Here is a 22592-nt window from a genome sequence, read left to right as displayed (position 1 = left end):
GGGGTGTGTGTCTGTGGGTGTGTCTGGGGGTGTGTCTGTGTGGTGTGTCTGTGTGTGTCTGGTGGGTGTGTCTGTGGGTGGGTGTCTGTGTTGTTGTGTCTGTCTGTCTGTGTGTGTGTCTGTGTGGCTGTGTGGGTGTCTGTGGGGTGTGTGTCTCCTCCTGTGTGGGTGTGTGGCTCCTCCTGCCGTTACCACTGCTTCAAGTCGGTGATATTCTCTAATCTCTCTCTTGTCTGGCCTGCAGGCTCTAATCCAGGGATGGGCAATATTGATGGGAGTGGGGGGAGAGCAATGTTATAACTAATTTCTTGCAATGCTACACATTTTGCCATAGGGTGGAGAGAAATATTTGCAATGTTTGCAGTATGATATCTGAGCGACACTGACTAACAAAATCAAATGTGTGTGGGGGGGGCTGGGCCAGTAATTCGACAAGTTTAATAGCTGGCACCGAAACTAATTTAGCAATCTAAAATATGTTAGCTGACATGGGCTAATTGACTGACTGTCACAGACGTAACAAGATAAAAACCTGCTGATGGACAACCGAAGGTTTGTTCTACTGTTCGAACCGTCAACAGTAAGTTGAGAACAATGACGTAAAAAACCCTAGATTGCTGATGTTTTAGACATGGAGAGGCTTTGAAGCTACCGGTCCTCCATATTGGAACTACTCAACTACTCAGTCTTCTATTTGTATGAATGGCATTTTTAAGTATTTAATTTTAAATGGTTCAAGGACAAAATTACATGTTTTTTAAAGTATTTTTTATTTTATTGTAGTGGTTACAATAACATTAGCACTTTACAAATGTTGTAAGAAAAATGTTTTTAGAAATAATATATGTATATATATATATATATATATATATTATGTCTAGCTCACATAATGTAATTTAAAAGTATGTATTAAGGTGTAATAGAATAAGCATGGCAAAAACACATGTAGACAAATACATGCATTTGTAAGTCGCTCTGGATAAGAGCGTCTGCTAAATGACTTAAATGTAAATGTAAATGTAATTTTATATAACTTGTCTGTCTGTCTGTCTGTCTGTCTGTCTGTCTGTCTGTCTGTCTGTCTGTCTGTCTGTCTGTCTGTCTGTCTGTCTGTCTGTCCTTCAGACTCTAACATGTCTGTCTGTCCTTCAGGCTCTAACTTCTCTCCTGTCTGTCTGCCCTTCAGACTCTAACCCATCTCTCCTCTCCTCTCCTCTCCTCTCCTCTCCTCTCCTCTCCTCTCCTCTCCTCTTTAACCTGTCTCTCTCTCTCTCTCCAATTCTCATGCTTTAACCTGTCTCTCTCTCTCTCCTCTTGTCCTCTCCAGGTTACCGTTGTTTCAAGGCGGTGATGTTCCTAACAGGCTTGATGTTTGGCTCCGTCATCATCTTTCTGCTGTGCTATAAGGAGCGTGTCCTGGACACCCAGCTGAGTGTGGAGGCCTCGGTGGGCATCGGCCTGGGCATCGGTACCCTCTGTGGCCTGGTCACCATGCTGGTGCGCTCTGTTGGACTATACATGGTGGGGCTACTGCTGGGACTACTGCTGGGCATCGCCTCACTGGTAAATAAGAGAATACAGTCTTTATCTGTGTGTGTGTGGGGGGGGGCAGTTGTGTGTTTGTTGTGTGTGTGTTTTGTTTAAGTCTGGGAGAAAATTAACACGTTTATTTTTTAACTTAATTCCCCTTTAGTTGCACATCTAGGGAGTGAGGAACGTCTAATGTGCTATTCTAGTGAGTGAGGAATGTCTAATGTCTTCTAGCGAGTGAGGAACGTCTAATGTCTTCTAGCGAGTGAGGAATGTCTAATGTCTTCTAGCGAGTGAGGAATGTCTAATGTCTTCTAGCGAGTGAGGAATGTCTAATGTGCGCATCTAGCGAGTGAGGAATGTCTAATGTCTTCTAGTGAGTGAGGAATGTCTAATGTCTTCTAGCGAGTGAGGAATGTCTAATGTCTTCTAGCGAGTGAGGAATGTCTAATGTCTTCTAGCGAGTGAGGAATGTCTTCTAGCGAGTGAGGAATGTCTAATGTCTTCTAGCGAGTGAGGAATGTCTAATGTCTTCTAGCGAGTGAGGAACGTCTAATGTCTTCTAGCGAGTGAGGAATGTCTAATGTCTTCTAGCGAGTGAGGAATGTCTAATGTCTTCTAGCGAGTGAGGAATGTCTAATGTCTTCTAGCGAGTGAGGAATGTCTAATGTCTTCTAGCGAGTGAGGAATGTCTAATGTCTTCTAGCGAGTGAGGAATGTCTAATGTCTTCTAGCGAGTGAGGAATGTCTAATGTCTTCTAGCGAGTGAGGAATGTCTAATGTCTTCTAGCGAGTGAGGAATGTCTAATGTCTTCTAGCGAGTGAGGAATGTCTAAGGTCTTCTAGCGAGTGAGGAATGTCTAATGTCTTCTAGCGAGTGAGGAATGTCTAATGTCTTCTAGCGAGTGAGGAATGTCTAATGTCTTCTAGCGGTGGTTCTGTACTGCTGCTGCTCATTTCATGGCAAGTTTGCAAATAATAAATAATAGATAGAAATGATTACATATACATATCATGATATGCTTCCTCATGATATACTTCTACCAGGTAAGCCTACTTTGCAGTTAACATTTAATAATAATATAATAATAATATATGCCATTTAGCAGGTTTTTATGCTGCTGACTTACAGTCATGTGTGCATACATTCTAGTATGGGATCCCGGAATCATATCCCACTTCCCTGATATACGTCTACAAAGCGCCATGCTCTACCAACTGAGAAGGTTTTGGGGGAAGTATTTCTGTCAACCCACAAGACGGTTATGACATCAACTGGCTACACACATAGTGTGTAGCAAACGGGCGCACCAGACCGACAGTGCAATATTGCTGGAAATGAATAGTCAGATATTATTTTAGGTTTGGCATTTTAAGCCAATAGAGGCTAGCCAGCAAAGTAGTGGGATAATGTCAATGTTAGGTTGATTAGATAATAATATATGCCATTTAGCAGACGCTTTTATCCAAAGCGACTTACAGTCATGTGTGCATACATTCTACGTATGGGTGGTCCCGGGAATCGAACCCACTATCCTGGCGTTACAAGCGCCATGCTCTACCAACTGTGCTACAGAAGGACCCTATAGTAGCTGGGAGATTGCACTGTCTGAGCTTGCGCTATCAAACCAATAAATGTTTTCCTGATGTACTATTGGCTATCTGAATAAACTCAACTTAACAGAAAGCTCTCCATTCAGGTGGTAATGGAGGAGTTCCACCACCCGCGGACGGTGTGGGTGCCCCTGGGGGTGTTGCTGGGGTCGGGCATGCTGTTCGCCGTCCTCACCCTCGTATAATACGGTTCATTTGATTGGTTGTTTGGTTGATTGGTTGATTGAATCCCCATTCAGGTGGTAATGGAGGAGTTCCACCACCCGCGGACGGTGTGGGTGCCCCTGGGGGTGTTGCTGGGGTCGGGCATGCTGTTCGCCGTCCTCACCCTCGTATAATACGGTTCATTTGATTGGTTGTTTGGTTGATTGGTTGATTGAATCCCCATTCAGGTGGTAATGGAGGAGTTCCACCACCCGCGGACGGTGTGGGTGCCCCTGGGGGTGTTGCTGGGGTCGGGCATGCTGTTCGCCGTCCTCACCCTCCAATGGCAGCGCTTCTTCACCACCCTCTCCACCGCTGTGTTCGGCTCGGCTGTCATCACCGTCACTGTGGACTACTTCATTGAACTGTTTGCCCTCGTCAGGTATATTAAAGACATTTACATTTACATTTAAGTCATTTAGCAGACGCTCTTATCCAGAGCGACTTACAAATTGGTGCATTCACCTTATGACATCCAGTAGAATAGTCACTTTACAATAGTACAATAGTACAATATATTATATATTACATATGATATGATATATTACTGATACATAATATATATGACATATTACATATTACATATTATATTTGACATATTATATATTACATATTATATGATATATTACATATTACATATTATATTATATATTACATATTATATATTACATATTATATATTACATATTACATATTACATATTATATATTACATATTATATATTACATATTATATATTACATATTACATATTACATATTATATTTGACATATTATATATTACATATTATATGATATATTACATATTACATATTATATTATATATTACATATTATATATTACATATTATATATTACATATTACATATTACATATTATATATTACATATTATATATACATATTATATATTACATATTACATATTATATATTACATATTATATATTACATATTATATATTATATATTATATATTACATATTATATATTACATATTACATATTACATATTATATATTACATATTATATTTTACATATTACATATTACATATTATATATTACATATTACATATTATATATTACATATTACATATTATATATTACATATTATATATTATATATTACATATTATATATTATATATTACATATTACATATTATATATTACATATTACATATTATATATTATATATTACATATTACATATTATATATTATATATTATATATTACATATTATATATTACATATTATATATTATATATTACATATTATATATTACATATTATATATTGCTGTTACATATGATATTTTACATATTATATATTACATATTACATATTATATATTACATATTACATATTATATATTACATATTACATATTATATATTACATGTTACATATTATATATTACATATTATATATTATATTTTACATATTACATATTATATTTTACATATTACATATTATATATTACATATTATATATTATATTTTACATATTACATATTATATTTTACATATTACATATTATATATTACATATTACATATTATATATTACATATTACATATTATATATTACATATTATATATTACATATTATATATTATATATTACATATTATATATTATATATTACATATTACATATTATATATTATATATTACATATTATATATTACATATTACATATTATATATTACATATTACATATTATATTTTACAGATTATATTTTACATATTATATTCTACATATTATATATTACATATTACATATTATATTTTACATATCATATTTTACATATAATATTTTACATATTATATTTTACATATACAGATTATATATTGCTGTTACATATTATATTTTACATATTATATTATATATTGCAGATACATATTTGAGAGGATCAAGGTGGCTCCACCCCGTCCTGTCTGCTGGTTCACCTGGGTCATCATGGGGGTGTGGCCTGTACTGGCATTGCTGGGGGTCCTCATCCAATGGAAGGTCACCGCCGAGGGATACTCACACACTGAGGGTACGTCTGAACCCTAACCGTTAACCCTTTAATCCTAAACCTAACAGAGGGATACTCACACACCAGCTCCTGTGGTCATTGTCATGTCAAGTTTGAATGTCGTCCAAGACATGATTAAGCCTAGTCCAAGACAATAAAAGAAAAGGGCCCAGGACAAGGCTGAAAGGGACGGCAGGGTAGCCTAGTGGTTAGAGCGTTGGACTAGTAACTGAAAGGTTGTAAATTCAAATCCCCGAGCTGACAAGGTACAAAATCTGTCGTTCTGCCCCTCAACAGGCAGTTAACCCACTGTTCCTAGGCCGTCATTGAAAATAAGAATTTGTTCTTAACTGACTTGCCTAGTAAAATAAAATAAATTAAAAATTAAAAAAATTATCCTCTCCAGCACCACCCCAACATCAACATATGTGAAAATGGTGCCATTTTGTAGATTTCTTTGGTTTTGTAATTTAAAAAGATCGAGCATGATGAGCTTTTCATTGTGTGATTTTTAACCACTTATCTTCATCTAACTTTTTTACTTCAAAACATAGACATGCCCCATTTTCACATACGCTAATACACTATATACAAAAGCATGTGTACTCCACTTTAAATAAGTGGATTTGGCTATTTCAGCCACACCCATTGCTGACAGTTGTATAAAATCGAGCACACAGCCATGCAATCTCCACAGACAAACATTGGCAGTAGAATGGACTTTCTGAATAGCTCATTGACTTTCAACGTGACACCGTCATAGGATGCCACCTTTCCAACAAGTCAGTTTGGCAAATTTCTGTCCAGCTAGAGCTGTTATTGTGAAGTGGAAACGTCTAGGAGCAAAAACGGCTCAGCCATGAAGTGGTAGGCCGCACAAGATCACAGAACGGGACCCTCGAGTGCTGAAGCGCGTGGCCCTTAAAAATCATCTGTCCTCGGTTGCAAAACTCACTACCGAGTTCCAAACTGCCTCTGGAAACAACGTCAGCACAAGAACTGTTAGTCAGGAGCTTCATAAAATGGGTTTCCATGTTCCGAGCAGACGCACACAAGCCTAAGATCACCATGCGCAATGCCAAGCATTGGCTGGAGTGGTGTAAAGCTCGTCGCCACTGGACTCTGGAGCAGTGGAAATGTGTTCTCTGGAGTGATGAATCACTCTTCATTATCTGGCAGTCTGACAGACGAATCTGAGTTTGGTGGATGCCAGGGTAACGCTACCTGCCCGTATGCATAGTGCCAACTGTAAAGTTTGGTGGAGGAGGAATAATGGTCTGGTGTTGTTTTTTATGGTTCGCGCTAGGCCCCTTAGTTCCAGTGAAGTGAAATCTGAACACTACATCATACCATGACATTCTAGACGATTCTGTGCTCCCAAATTTGTGGCAACAGTTTGGGGAAGGCCCTTTCCTGTTTCAGCATGACAATGCACCCGTGCTCAAAGCGAGGTCCATACAGAAATGGTTTGTCGAGGTCGGTGTGGAAGAACTTAACTGGCCTGCACAGAGCCCTAATCTCAACCCCATCGAACACCTTTGGGATGAATTGGAATGCCGACTGCGAGCCAGGCTTAATCTCCCAACATCAGTGCCCAACCTCACTAATGCTCTTGTTGCTGAATGGAAGGAAATCCCTGCAGCAATGTTCCAGCATCTAGTGGAAAGCCTTCCCAGAAGAGTGGAGGCTGTTATAGCAGCAATGTTCTTTCATCTAGTGGAAAGCCTTCCCAGAAGAGTGGAGGCTGTTATAGCAGCAATGTTCTTTCATCTAGTGGAAAGCCTTCCCAGAAGAGTGGAGGCTGTTATAGCAGCAATGTTCCAACATCTAGTGGAAAGCCTTTCCAGAAGAGTGGAGGCTGTTATAGCAGCAATGTTCCAACATCTAGTGGAAAGCATTCCCAGAAGAAAGCATTCCCAGAGGCTGTTATAGCAGCAATGTCCCAACATCTAGTGGAAAGCCTTCCCAGAAGAGTGGAGGCTGTTATAGCAGCAATGTTCCTTCATCAGAGTGGAAAGCCTTCCCAGAAGAGTGGAGGCTGTTATAGCAGCAATGTTCCAACATCTAGTGGAAAGCCTTTCCAGAAGAGTGGAGGCTGTTATAGCAGCAATGTTCCAACATCTAGTGGAAAGCCTTCCCAGAAGAGTGGAGGCTCCATATTAATGACCATGATTTTTGAGAGAGAGATGTTTGTCCATCCATATCCATCCTGCCCTGCCTATCTAAGGTCTTCGAAAGCCAAGTCAACAAACAGGTCACTGACCATCTCGAATCCCACCGTACCTTCTCCGCTGTGCAATCTGGTTTCCGAGCCGGTCACGGGTGCACCTCAGCCACACTCAAGGTACTAAATGATATCATAACCGCCATCGATAAAAGACAGTACTGTGCAGCCGTCTTCATCGACCTCGCCAAGGCTTTCGACTCTGTCAATCACCAAATTCTTATCGGCAGACTCAACAGCCTCGGTTTTTCGGATGACTGCCTTGCCTGGTTCACCAATTACTTTGCAGACAGAGTTCAGTGTGTCAAATCAGAGGGCATACTGTCCGGTCCTCTGGCAGTCTCTATGGGGTGCCACAGGGTTCAATTCTCGGGCCGACTCTTTTCTCTGTATATATCAATGATGTTGCTCTTGCTGCGGGCGATTCCCTGATCCACCTCTACGCAGACGACACCATTCTATATACTTTCGGCCCGTCATTGGACACTGTGCTATCAAACCTCCAAACGAGCTTCAATGCCATACAGCACTCCTTCCGTGGCCTCCAACTGCTCTTAAACGCGAGTAAAACCAAATGCATGCTTTTCAACCGATCGCTGCCTGCACCCGCATGCCCGACTAGCATCACCACCCTGGATGGTTCCAACCTTGAATATGTGGACATCTATAAGTACCTAGGTGTCTGGCTAGACTGCAAACTCTCCTTCCAGACTCACATCAAACATCTCCAATCAAAAATCAAATCCAGAGTCGGCTTTCTATTCCGCAACAAAGCCTCCTTCACTCACGCTGCCAAGCTTACCCTAGTAAAACTGACTATCCTACCGATCCTCGACTTCGGCGATGTCATCTACAAAATGGCTTCCAACACTCTACTCAGCAAACTGGATGCAGTCTATCACAGTGCCATCCGTTTTGTCACTAAAGCACCTTATACCACCCACCACTGCGACTTGTATGCTCTAGTCGGCTGGCCCTCACTACATATTCGTCGCCAGACCCACTGGCTCCAGGTCATCTACAAGTCCATGCTAGGTAAAGCTCCGCCTTATCTCAGTTCACTGGTCACGATGGCAACACCCATCCGCGCTCCAGCAGGTGTATCTCACTGATCATCCCTAAAGCCAACACCTCATTTGGCCGCCTTTCGTTCCAGTACTCTGCTGCCTGTGACTGGAACGAATTGCAAAAATCGCTGAAGTTGGAGACTTTTATCTCCCTCACCAACTTCAAACATCAGCTAGCTGAGCAGCTAACCGATCGCTGCAGCTGTACATAGTCTATAGGTAAATAGCTCACCCTTTTTCACCTACCTCATTCCCATACTGTTTTTATACTGTTTTTATTTATTTACTTTTCTGCTCTTTTGCACACCAATATCTCTACCTGTACATGCCCATCTGATCATTTATCACTCCAGTGTTAATCTGCAAAATTGTTTTATTCGCCTACCTCCTCATGCCTTTTGCACACATTGTATATAGACTGCACATTTTTTCTACTGTGTTATTGACTTGCTAATTGTTTACTCCATGTGTAACTCTGTGTTGTCTGTTCACACTGCTATGCTTTATCTTGGCCAGGTCGCAGTTGCAAATGAGAACTTGTTCTCAACTAGCCTACCTGGTTAAATAAAGGTGAAATAAAAAATAAAATAAAAAATGCCGGCGTCCACATACTTTTGGTCACATAGTGTATGTTGATGTTTGGGGTGGTGCTGGAAGTGATGAATATGATGATTAACATTTAAGAAATATCCCTTTCATCAGGTTCTACCCGGCCTATAGTGTGGTAGGAGGTAGTCTATATACCACCACAGAATCAGTGGTTTCCGAGAACCACAGTTTTATTAGATTTTTTTACCATATAATGATGCATTGACAAAAAGTCACACATCTAATGTGATAAAGCTGTGAAAATGTGATGGCTTGTGATCAAAAGCAAACCAGGGAGGGAAAGAAGCTTTGGAGGTGGTGTGGTTCTGATCCGGTGGTTGTCATAGTAACAGCCTGGTAACATGGTCCCCCCCTTCTACCCTTGCTCCCTTGTCCCCCTGGGTTAAAAGATGTTGATTACTGAGCTTGAAGGGTGTCAGGGGATAGGAAGACGGAGGGGGAGAGAGAGGTGAGAGGGTGAGTGGAGGCAGGGAGAGGATGACGGGAGGCAGGGTGGAGGACAAGAGAGGGTAGGGGGCAGAGAGAGGGTATGGGGTAGAGAGAGGGTAGGGGGTAGAGAGAGGGTAGGGGGCAGAGAGAGGGTAGGGGGCAGAGAGAGGGTAGGGGGTAGAGAGAGGGTAGGGGGCAGAGAGAGGGTAGGGGGCAGAGAGAGGGCAGGGGGTAGAGAGAGGGTAGGGGGTAGAGAGAGGGTAGGGGGCAGAGAGAGGGTAGGGGGTAGAGAGAGGGTAGGGGGTAGAGAGAGGGTAGGGGTAGAGAGAGGGTAGGGGGCAATGAGGAGGACAAGAAGGGGCAGGGAGAGGATGCAGGGGCAGGGAGAGGGGGAAGTGATGAGGGAGAGGGGGCAGGGAGAGGGGGCAGGGAGAGGATGCAGGGGCAGGGAGAGGGGGCAGTGATGAGGGAGAAGGGGCAGGGAGAGGGTGCAGGGGCAGGGAGAGGGGGCAGGGAGAGGATGCAGGGGCAGGGGGAGGGGGCAGTGATGAGGGAAAGGGGGCAGGGAGAGGGGGCAGGGAGAGGGTGCAGGGGCAGGGAGAGGGGGCAGGGAGAGGATGCAGGGGCAGGGAGAGGGGGCAGGGAGAGGATGCAGGGGCTGTGAGAAGCAACGAGATGCAGAGAGAGGGGCGAGGAAGGGCAGGAGGGAAAATCCATTAAGTGGATACGCTAACAGATGTTGCCTCTACCTCTCTGACAGATGCTGTCTAAGCACACAAAAAAGAGAGATCCCCAAGTGTGACACAAATTATCCTGCCACTGCTGCTGGTAATGAACAGGGAACAGTATTATTAAATTAAATCAAATAAAATTTTATTGGTCACATACACATGGTTAGCTAATGTTAAAGTGAGTGTAGTGAAATGCTTGTGCTTCCAGTTCCGACCATGCAGTAATATCTAACAAGTAATCTAACCTAACAATATCACAACAACTACCTTATACACACAAGTGCAAAGGAATTAGTAAGAATATGTACATATGAACAGGAAACAGTATTATTAGTCCTGCTACTGGTAATGAACAGGAAACAGTGTTATTAGTCCTGCTGCTGGTAATGAACAGGAAACAGTATTATTTGTCCTGCTACTGGTAATGAACAGGAAACAGTATTATTTGTCCTGCTGAACTTCCGGCGCCGCAGAGATGGCCGCCTCGCTTCGCGTTCCTAGGAAACTATGCAGTTTTTTGTTTTTTTTACATGTTATTTCTTACATTAGTACCCCAGGTCATCTTAGGTTTCATTACATACAGTCGAGAAGAACTACTGAATATAAGATCAGCGTCAACTCACCATCAGTACGACCAAGAATATGATTTTCGCGACGCGGATCCTGTGTTCTGCCTTTCAACCAGGACAACTGAATGGATCCCATGCGGCGACCCAAAAAAACGACTCCGTAAAAGAGGGAAACGAGGCGGTCTTCTGGTCAGACTCTGGAGACGGGCACATCGTGCACCACTCCCTAGCATTCTTCTCGCCAATGTCCAGTCTCTTGACAACAAGGTTGATGAAATCCGAGCAAGGGTAGCATTCCAGAGGGACATCAGAGACTGTAACGTTCTTTGCTTCACGGAAACATGGCTCACTGGAGAGACGCTATCGGAGGCGGTGCAGCCAGCGGGTTTCTCCACGCATCGCGCCGACAGAAACAAACATCTTTCTGGTAAGAAGAGGGGCGGGGGCGTATGCCTTATGGAGACATGGTGTGATGAAAGAAACATACAGGAACTCAAATCCTTCTGTTCACTTGATTTAGAATTCCTCACAATCAAATGTCGACCGCATTATCTACCAAGAGAATTCTCTTCGATTATAATCACAGCCGTCAATATTTCCCCCCCCCCAAGCAGACACATCGATGGCTCTGAACAAACTTTATTTGACTCTTTGCAAACTGGAATCCATTTATCCGGAGGCTGCATTCATTGTAGCTGAGGATTTTAACAAGGCTAATCTGAAAACAAGACTCCCTAAATTTTATCAGCATATCGATTGCGCAACCAGGGGTGGGAAAACATTGGATCATTGTTACTCTAACTTCCGCGACGCATATAAGGCCCTGCCCCGCCCCCCTTTCGGAAAAGCTGACCACGACTCCATTTTGTTGATCCCTGCCTACAGACAGAAACTAAAACAAGAGGCTCCCACGCTGAGGTCTGTCCAACGCTGGTCCGACCAATCTGACTCCACACTCCAAGACTGCTTCCATCACGTGGACTGGGATATGTTTCGTATTGCGTCAGATAACAACATTGACGAATACGCTGATTCGGTGTGCGAGCCCATTAGAACGTGCGTTGAAGATGTCGTTCCCATAGCAATGATTAAAACATTCCCTAACCAGAAACCGTGAATTGATGGCAGCATTCGCGTGAAACTGAAAGCGCGAACCACTGCTTTTAATCAGAGCAAGGTAACATGACCGAATACAAACAGTGCAGCTATTCCCTCCGCAAGGCTATTAAACAAGCTAAGCGTCAGTATAGAGACAAAGTAGAATCTAATATATATGCCATTTAGCAGACATTCTACGTATGGGTGGTCCCGGGGTCGAACCCACTACCCTGGCGTTACAAGCGCCATGCTCTACCAACTGCGCTACAGAATTCAACGACTCAGACACAAGAGGTATGTGGCAGGGTCTACAGTCAATCACGGACTACAAGAAGAAAACCAGCCCAGTCACGGACCAGGATGTCTTGTTCCCAGGCAGACTAACTTTTTGCCTGCTTTGAGGACAATACAGTGCCACTGACACGGCCTGCAACGAAAACATGCGGACTCTCCTTCACTGCAGCCGAGGTGAGTAAGACATTTAAACTTGTTAACCCTCGCAAGGCTGCAGGCCCAGACGGCATCCCCAGCCGCGCCTCAGAGCATGCGCAGACCAGCTGGCCGGTGTGTTTACGGACATATTCAATCAATCCCTATACCAGTCTGCTGTTCCCACATGCTTCAAGAGGGCCACCATTGTTCCTGTTCCCAAGAAAGCTAAGGTAACTGAGCTAAACGACTACCGCCCCTGAGCACTCACTTCCGTCATCATGAAGTGCTTTGAGAGACTAGTCAAGGACCATCTCACCTCCACCCTACCTGACACCCTAGACCCACACCAATTTGCTTACCGCCCAAATAGGTCCACAGACGATGCAATCTCAACCACACTGCACACTGCCCTAACCCATCTGGACAAGAGGAATACCTATGTGAGAATGATGTTCATCGTCTACAGCTCGGTATTCAACACCATAGTACCCTCCAAGCTCGTCATCAAGCTCGAGACCCTGGGTCTCGACCCCGCCCTGTGCAACTGGGTACTGGACTTCCTGACGGGCTGCCCACAGGTGGTGAGGGTAGGCAACAACATCTCCACCCCGCTGATCCTCAACACTGGGGCCCCATAAGGGTGCGTTCTGAGCCCTCTCCTGCACTCCCTGTTCACCCGCGACTGCGTGGCCACGCACGCCTCCAACTCAATCATCAAGTTTGCGGACGACACAACAGTGGTAGGCTTGATTACCAACAACGACGAGACGGCCTACAGGGAGGAGGTGAAGGCCCTCGGAGTGTGGTGTCAGGAAAATAACCTCACACTCAACGTCAACAAAACTAAGGAGATGATTGTGGACTTCAGGAAACAGCAGAGGGAACACCCCCCTATCCACATTGATGGAACAGTAGTGGAGAGGGTAGTAAGTTTTAAGTTCCTCGGCATACACATCACAGACAAACTGAATTGGTCCACTCACACAGACAGCATTGTGAAGAAGGCGCAGCAGCGCCTCTTCAACCTCAGGAGGCTGAAGAAATTCGGCTTGTCACCAAAAGCACTCACAAACTTCTACAGATGCACAATCGAGAGCATCCTGGCGGGCTGTATCACCGCCTGATACGGCAACTGCTCCACCCACAACCGTAAGGCTCTCTAGAGGGTAGTGAGGTCTGCACAACGCATTACCGGGGGCAAACTACCTGCCCTCCAGGACAACAACCACCCGAGCCACTGCCTGTTCACCCCGCTATCATCCAGAAGGCGAGGTCAGTACAGGTGCATCAAAGCTGGGACGGAGAGACTGAAAAACAGCTTCTATCTCAAGGCCATCAGACTGTTAAACAGCCACCATGAACATTGAGTGGCTGCTGCCAACACACAGACACTGACTCAACTCCAGCCACTTTAATAATGGGAATTGATGGGAAATGATGTAAAATATATCACTAGCCACTTTAAACAATGCTACCTAATATAATGTTACATACCCTACATTATTAATCTCATATGCATACGTATATACTGTACTCTATATCATCGACTGCATCCTTACGAAATACATGTATCACTAGCCACTTTAACTATGCCACTTTGTTTACATACTCATCTCATATGTATATACTGTACTCAATACCATCTACTGTATCTTGCCTATGCCGCTCTGTACCATCACTCATTCATATATCTTTATGTACATATTCTTTATCCCCTTACACTGTGTATAAGACACAGTTTTGGAATTGTTAGTTAGATTATTTGTTGGTTATTACTGCATTGTCGGAACTAGAAGCACAAGCATTTCGCTACACTCGCATTAACATCTGCTAACCATCTGTATGTGACAAATAAAATTTGATTTGATTTGCTGCTGGTAATGAACAGGAAACAGTGTTATTAGTCCAGCTGCCTGCATAGGGAAGTGTGTTAACACACTTTAGGATTATCTTTGTGAGTGTAGTTGTTTGAAATAGGGCATGTTTGATGACAATGTTTGGAACTTGTTCTCTCTATTTCTCTTTCTCCCGCTGTTTTGTTTCTCATTGTCTCTTATCCTGTCCTACTGTCGCTCTCTCTCCCTCACTCTGTCTCCCCTCTCCACTCTCACTCTATCTATTTCCCTCCCCCTCTTTCTCTCATCCTCTCCTGCTCTCTCTCTCCTCCCCTCTGTTCTCTCCTCTCCTGCTCTCTCTCCCTCCCCTCTCTGTTCTCTCCTTCTATTCCTCCCCCTTTTCTCTCATCCTCTCCTGCTCTCTCTCCCTCCCCTCTGTTCTCTCCTTCTCTCTCCCTTCCCCTCTTTTCTCTCCTTCTCTCTCCCTCCCCCTCTGTTCTCTCCTCTCCTGCTCTCTCTCCCTCCCCTCTGTTCTCTCCTTCTCTCTCCCTCCCCCTCTTTTCTCATCCTCTCCTGCTCTCTCTCCCTCCCCCTCTGTTCTCTCCTTCTCTCTCCCTCCCCCTCTGTTCTCTCCTTCTCTCTCCCTCCCCTCTGTTCTCTCCTCTCCTGCTCTCTCTCCCTCCCCCCTCTGTTCTCTCCCTTCTCTCTCCCTCCCCCTCTTTCTCTCATCCTCTCCTGCTCTCTCTCCCTCCCCTCTGTTCTCTCCTATCCTTCTCTCTCCCTTCCCCTCTTTTCTCTTGTCCTCTCCTGCTCTCTCTCCCTCCCCCTCTTTTCTCTCCTCTCCTTCTCTCTCTCCCTCCCCCTCTTTTCTCTCATCCTCTCCTGCTCTCTCTCCCCCCTCTGTTCTCTCTCCTCTCCTTCTCTCTCCCTTCCCCTTTTTCTCTCGTCCTCTCCTGCTCTCTCTCCCTCCCCCTCTTTTCTCTTGTCCTCTCCTGCTCTCTCTCCCTCCCCCTCTTTTCTCTCCTCTCCTTCTCTCTCTCCCTCCCCTCTTTTCTCTCATCCTCTCCTGCTCTCTCTCCCTCCCCTCTGTTCTCTCCTCTCCTTCTCTCTCCCTTCCCCTCTTTTCTCTCGTCCTCTCCTGCTCTCTCTCCCTCCCCTCTTTTTCTCTCCTCTCCCTCTCTCTACCTCCCCTCTTTTCTCTCATCCTCTCCTGCTCTCTCTCCCTTCCCCTCTTTCTCTCGTCCTCTCCTGCTCTCTCTCCCTCCCCTCTTTTCTCCCTCTCCTTCTCTCTCTCCTCCCCCTCTTTTCTCTCATCCTCTCCTGCTCTCTCTCCCTCCCCCTCTTTTCTCTCCTCTCCTTCTCTCTCTCCCTCCCCCTCTTTCTCTCTCATCCTCTCCTTCTCTCTCTCCCTCCCCTCTTCTCTCCTCCTCTCCTGCTCTCTCTCCCTCCCCTCTTTTCTCTCGTCCTCTCCTTCTCTCTCTCCCTCCCCCTCTTTCTCCCGTCCTCTCCTGCTCTCTCCCTCCCCCTCTTTTCTCTCGTCCTCTCCTTCTCTCTCTCCCTCCCCCTCTTTCTCCCGTGCTCTCCTGCTCTCTCCCCCCCTCTTTCTCTCGTACTCTCCTGCTCTCTCTCCCTCCCCCTCTTATCTCTCCTCTCCTGCTCTCCCTCCCCCTCTTTCTCTCGTACTCTCCTTCTCTCTCTCCCTCCCCCTCTTTCTCCCGTGCTCTCCTGCTCTCTCCCTCCCCCTCTTCTCTCGTCCTCTCCTGCTCTCTCTCCATCCCCCTCTTTTGTCTCGTCCTCTCCTCTCTCTCCCTCCCACTCTTTTCTCCCGTCCGCTCCTGCTCTCTCCCTCCCCCTCTTTCTCTCGTACTCTCCTGCTCTCTCTCCCTCCCCCTCTTTTCTCTCCTCTCCTTCTCTCTCTCCCTCCCCCTCTTATCTCTCCTCTCCTGCTCTCTCTCCCTCCCCCTCTTATCTCTCCTCTCCTGCTCTCTCTCTCCAGTGGTTCTCAGTCGACAGCAGCGGAGGGTCCAGTTGATGAGGATCCACCAGAAGGAAGAGAGGATGCAGAAAGAAGTGAGGAAGAAGAAGAAGAGACAGAAGCAACAAAAGCAGAAGCAGCCGGAGCCGCTCCAGCATCAGCAGTACCACCGCCCTCCTCCACCTACCTACCCTCCTCCTACCGCCGCCACCACCGCCACCGCCACCACCACCACCACCAACAAACCCCTCCTCCCTGAGCCTATCACCTACCACAGGAAACCAAACCCCATTCGACGTTTCGATGGGGACGTGCTGTCCCCTGTAAGACCCTCTTTCTCTGTCAGTGTGTCCCACTGAACGATGGTTGACCTCGCCGTCTATTGCTATTGTTAGCACTACTATGGGTCCTGGTCAACATTAGTGCACTACTATGGGTCCTGGTCAACAGTAGAGCACTACTATGGGTCCTGGTCAACATTAGTGCACTACTATGGGTCCTGGTCAACAGTAGAGCACTACTATGGGTCCTGGTCAACATTAGTGCACTACTATGGGTCCTGGTCAACAGTAGAGCACTACTATGGGTCCTGGTCAACAGTAGTGCACTACTATGGGTCCTGGTCAACAGTAGAGCACTACTATGGGTCCTGGTCAACAGTAGTGCCCTACTATGGGTCCTGGTCAACAGTAGAGCACTACTATGGGTCCTGGTCAACAGTAGAGCACTACTATGGGTCCTGGTCAACAGTAGAGCACTACTATGTGTCCTGGTCAACAGTAGAGCACTACTATGGGTCCTGGTCAACAGTAGAGCACTACTATGGGTCCTGGTCAACAGTAGTGCACTACTATGTGTCCTGGTCAACAGTAGAGCACTACTATGGGTCCTGGTCAACAGTAGAGCACTACTATGGGTCCTGGTCAACAGTAGGCACTACTATGGGTCCTGGTCAACAGTAGAGCACTACTATGGGTCCTGGTCAACAGTAGTGCACTACTATGGGTCCTGGTCAACAGTAGAGCACTACTATGGGTCCTGGTCAACAGTAGAGCACTACTATGGGTCCTGGTCAACATTAGTGCACTACTATGGGTCCTGGTCAACAGTAGAGCACTACTATGGGTCCTGGTCAACATTAGTGCACTACTATGGGTCCTGGTCAACAGTAGAGCACTACTATGGGTCCTGGTCAACAGTAGTGCACTACTATGGGTCCTGGTCAACAGTAGAGCACTACTATGGGTCCTGGTCAACAGTAGTGCACTACTATGGGTCCTGGTCAACAGTAGAGCACTACTATGGGTCCTGGTCAACAGTAGAGCACTACTATGTGTCCTGGTCAACAGTAGTGCACTACTATGGGTCCTGGTCAACAGTAGAGCACTACTATGTGTCCTGGTCAACAGTAGAGCACTACTATGTGTCCTGGTCAACAGTAGAGCACTACTATGGGTCCTGGTCAACAGTAGTGCACTACTATGTGTCCTGGTCAACAGTAGAGCACTACTATGGGTCCTGGTCAACAGTAGAGCACTACTATGGGTCCTGGTCAACAGTAGAGCACTACTATGGGTCCTGGTCAACAGTAGAGCACTACTATGGGTCCTGGTCAACAGTAGTGCACTACTATGGGTCCTGGTCAACAGTAGAGCACTACTATGGGTCCTGGTCAACAGTAGAGCACTACTATGTGTCCTGGTCAACAGTAGTGCACTACTATGGGTCCTGGTCAACAGTAGTGCACTACTTTGGGTCCTGGTCAACAGTAGTGCCCTACTACTATGGGTCCTGGTCAACAGTAGTGCACTACTTTGGGTCCTGGTCAACAGTAGTGCACTACTATGGGTCCTGGTCAACAGTAGAGCACTACTATGGGTCCTGGTCAACAGTAGTGCACTACTATGGGTCCTGGTCAACAGTAGAGCACTACTATGGGTCCTGGTCAACAGTAGTGCACTACTATGGGTCCTGGTCAACAGTAGAGCACTACTATGGGTCCTGGTCAACAGTAGTGCACTACTATGTGTCCTGGTCAACAGTAGTGCACTACTATGGGTCCTGGTCAACAGTAGAGCACTACTATGGGTCCTGGTCAACAGTAGAGCACTATGGGTCCTGGTCAACAGTAGAGCACTACTGGGTCCTGGTCAACAGTAGTCACTACAGTCCTGGTCAACAGTAGAGCACTACTATGGGTCCTGGTCAACAGTAGAGCACTACTATGGGTCCTGGTCAACAGTAGTGCACTACTATGTGTCCTGGTCAACAGTAGTGCACTACTATGGGTCCTGGTCAACAGTAGTGCACTACTTTGGGTCCTGGTCAACAGTAGTGCCCTATATGGGTCCTGGTCAACAGTAGTGCACTACTTTGGGTCCTGGTCACAGTAGTGCTACTGGGTCCTGGTCAACAGTAGAGCACTACTATGTGTCCTGGTCAACAGTAGTGCACTACTATGGGTCCTGGTCAACAGTAGAGCACTACTATGTGTCCTGGTCAACAGTAGAGCACTACTATGGGTCCTGGTCAACAGTAGAGCACTACTATGGGTCCTGGTCAACAGTAGTGCACTACTATGTGTCCTGGTCAACAGTAGAGCACTACTATGGTCCTGGTCAACAGTAGAGCACTACTATGGGTCCTGGTCAACAGTAGAGCACTACTATGGGTCCTGGTCAACAGTAGAGCACTACTATGGGTCCTGGTCAACAGTAGTGCACTACTATGGGTCCTGGTCAACAGTAGAGCACTACTATGGGTCCTGGTCAACAGTAGAGCACTACTATGGGTCCTGGTCAACATTAGTGCACTACTATGGGTCCTGGTCAACAGTAGAGCACTACTATGGGTCCTGGTCAACATTAGTGCACTACTATGGGTCCTGGTCAACAGTAGAGCACTACTATGGGTCCTGGTCAACAGTAGAGCACTACTATGGGTCCTGGTCAACAGTAGAGCACTACTATGGGTCCTGGTCAACAGTAGTGCACTACTATGGGTCCTGGTCAACAGTAGAGCACTACTATGGGTCCTGGTCAACAGTAGAGCACTACTATGGGTCCTGGTCAACAGTAGAGCACTACTATGGGTCCTGGTCAACAGTAGTGCACTACTATGTGTCCTGGTCAACAGTAGTGCACTACTATGTGTCCTGGTCAACAGTAGAGCACTACTATGGGTCCTGGTCAACAGTAGAGCACTATGGGTCCTGGTCAACAGTAGTGCACTACTATGGGTCCTGGTCAACAGTAGTGCACTACTATGGGTCCTGGTCAACAGTAGAGCACTACTATGGGTCCTGGTCAACAGTAGAGCACTACTATGGGTCCTGGTCAACAGTAGTGCACTACTATGGGTCCTGGTCAACAGTAGTGCACTACTATGGGTCCTGGTCAACAGTAGTGCACTACTATGGGTCCTGGTCAACAGTAGTGCACTACTATGGGTCCTGGTCAACAGTAGAGCACTATGGGTCCTGGTCAACAGTAGTGCACTACTATGGGTCCTGGTCAACAGTAGTGCACTACTATGGGTCCTGGTCAACAGTAGTGCACTACTATGGGTCCTGGTCAACAGTAGTGCACTACTATGGGTCCTGGTCAACAGTAGAGCACTACTATGGGTCCTGGTCAACAGTAGAGCACTACTATGGGTCCTGGTCAACAGTAGTGCACTACCTGGTCAACAGTAGAGCACTACTATGGGTCCTGGTCAACAGTAGAGCACTACTATGGGTCCTGGTCAACAGTAGTGCACTACTATGTGTCCTGGTCAACAGTAGAGCACTACTATGTGTCCTGGTCAACAGTAGTGCACTACTATGTCCTGGTCAACAGTAGAGCACTACTATGGGTCCTGGTCAACAGTAGAGCACTACTGGTCAACAGTAGTGCACTACTATGGGTCCTGGTCAACAGTAGAGCACTACTATGGGTCCTGGTCAACAGTAGAGCACTACTATGGGTCCTGGTCAACAGTAGTGCACTACTACTATGGGTCCTGGTCAACAGTAGAGCACTACTATGGGTCCTGGTCAACAGTAGAGCACTACTGGGTCCTGGTCAACAGTAGTGCACTACTATGGGTCCTGGTCAACAGTAGAGCACTACTATGTGTCCTGGTCAACAGTAGTGCACTACTATGTGTCCTGGTCAACAGTAGAGCACTACTATGGGTCCTGGTCAACAGTAGTGCACTACTATGGTCCTGGTCAACAGTAGTGCACTACTATGGGTCCTGGTCAACAGTAGAGCACTACTATGGGTCCTGGTCAACAGTAGTGCACTACTATGTGTCCTGGTCAACAGTAGTGCACTACTATGGGTCCTGGTCAACAGTAGAGCACTACTATGTGTCCTGGTCAACAGTAGAGCACTATGGGTCCTGGTCAACAGTAGTGCACTACTATGGGTCCTGGTCAACAGTAGTGCACTACTATGGGTCCTGGTCAACAGTAGTGCACTACTATGGGTCCTGGTCAACAGTAGTGCACTACTATGGGTCCTGGTCAACAGTAGTGCACTACTATGGGTCCTGGTCAACAGTAGAGCACTACTATGGGTCCTGGTCAACAGTAGTGCACTACTATGGGTCCTGGTCAACAGTAGAGCACTACTATGTGTCCTGGTCAACAGTAGTGCACTACTATGTGTCCTGGTCAACAGTAGAGCACTACTATGGGTCCTGGTCAACAGTAGTGCACTACTATGGGTCCTGGTCAACAGTAGTGCACTACTATGGGTCCTGGTCAACAGTAGTGCACTACTATGGGTCCTGGTCAACAGTAGTGCACTACTATGGGTCCTGGTCAACAGTAGTGCACTACTATGCACTACTACTATGTGTCCTGGTCAACAGTAGAGCACTACTATGTGTCCTGGTCAACAGTAGAGCACTACTATGTGTCCTGGTCAACAGTAGAGCACTACTATGGGTCCTGGTCAACAGTAGAGCACTACTATGGGTCCTGGTCAACAGTAGAGCACTACTATGTGTCCTGGTCAACAGTAGAGCACTACTATGGGTCCTGGTCAACAGTAGAGCACTATGGGTCCTGGTCAACAGTAGTGCACTACTATGGGTCCTGGTCAACAGTAGTGCACTACTATGGGTCCTGGTCAACAGTAGTGCACTACTATGTGTCCTGGTCAACAGTAGTGCACTACTATGGGTCCTGGTCAACAGTAGTGCACTACTATGTGTCCTGGTCAACAGTAGTGCACTACTATGTGTCCTGGTCAACAGTAGTGCACTACTATGTGTCCTGGTCAACAGTAGAGCACTACTATGGGTCCTGGTCAACAGTAGAGCACTACTATGTGTCCTGGTCAACAGTAGTGCACTACTTTTTGGACACAACACTTCTATGACTGTCTCACTACAGATGCAGGATCTTAATTTGACCTATATTGTCACTGCAAAATAATCTTCAACTGTCTTCATCACTGTCTGTGTCTTGCGTCTCTGGACATCTGTAGTAATCGTTCACTCTCTCTCCCTCCTCAGAGTTACATCGCTAGTTTCCGGGACAGACAGGTGGACAGACGGGATTACCCTCACCACAGCAGGCCGATCGCCAGGCACCACATGGCTGACCGTGACTACGACTGTGGATCCCAAGTACCCCTGACCGCCCCCAATGGACCGGCTGTACGAGTTTGACATTGACAATAACCTTTATTATCCGTGACAGTGCTCCTACTGGTTTGGAGTGGTACTGTTTGTCCTTTTCCTTGTCCAGTGAAGGTCTCCAGTGTCCAGATTGAATGTTAATCTCTGTATTAATGTAATCTGAGGTGGATATTAGAAGGTTCATGTCACCCGTCAGACTGAGATTGACCTTTGAACCCTGGACTGACTTATTCTGGGGGTATAGAAATGAAAGGCTTTTTGATGTCTTCCATTCCGTCCTTTAGTCTGTGGAACATATAGACCCTGCTGTGGTTCCCTTCGTCTCAGCTCTTAAAAGACATTTATTTTTGGGTCTTAAAGGTGTGGAAGGACATTTTAACATTTACCAGTAAGACATCAACTTCCCTGGAAATATGTCAAGGTTGAACAGTTGAGATACCGTTTATTTTTTCTCCTACTGTGTGATATGTGGGCTAGTGTTGATGTGTTGTGTGTCTAATAGCATTGTACTGTGTCTGTGTGTGTGTGTCTACTGCCCACAGTCCATTATTAGCCCTGCACTAAGTCTCTTTTAATCTGCTCATCTTCAACATGGCTAAGAGATGTTACCTTTAAATCTACTGTATTGTTCAAAGAA

General features: G+C 45.8%; 1 protein-coding gene across 1 annotated transcript in view; it reads left to right on the top strand.

Moving 5' to 3' along the window:
• tmem198a (transmembrane protein 198a) overlaps positions 1-22188 on the top strand; it is a 32863-nt gene extending 10675 nt beyond the window's left edge. The window contains exons 2-6 of the mRNA XM_052523153.1: positions 1328-1563; positions 3537-3730; positions 5228-5373; positions 16343-16644; positions 21830-22188. Coding sequence (XP_052379113.1) covers positions 1328-1563; positions 3537-3730; positions 5228-5373; positions 16343-16644; positions 21830-21985 — 1034 coding nt within the window. The 3' untranslated portion in view covers positions 21986-22188. The remainder of the gene's footprint in view (positions 1-1327; positions 1564-3536; positions 3731-5227; positions 5374-16342; positions 16645-21829) is intronic.
• The last annotated feature ends 404 nt before the right edge of the window (positions 22189-22592 follow it).

This window comes from Oncorhynchus keta, chromosome 7, assembly GCF_023373465.1.
Source record: "Oncorhynchus keta strain PuntledgeMale-10-30-2019 chromosome 7, Oket_V2, whole genome shotgun sequence".
In the NCBI taxonomy this organism is placed as follows: domain Eukaryota; kingdom Metazoa; phylum Chordata; class Actinopteri; order Salmoniformes; family Salmonidae; genus Oncorhynchus; species Oncorhynchus keta.
This window is presented reverse-complemented; position numbering and strand designations above follow the sequence as displayed.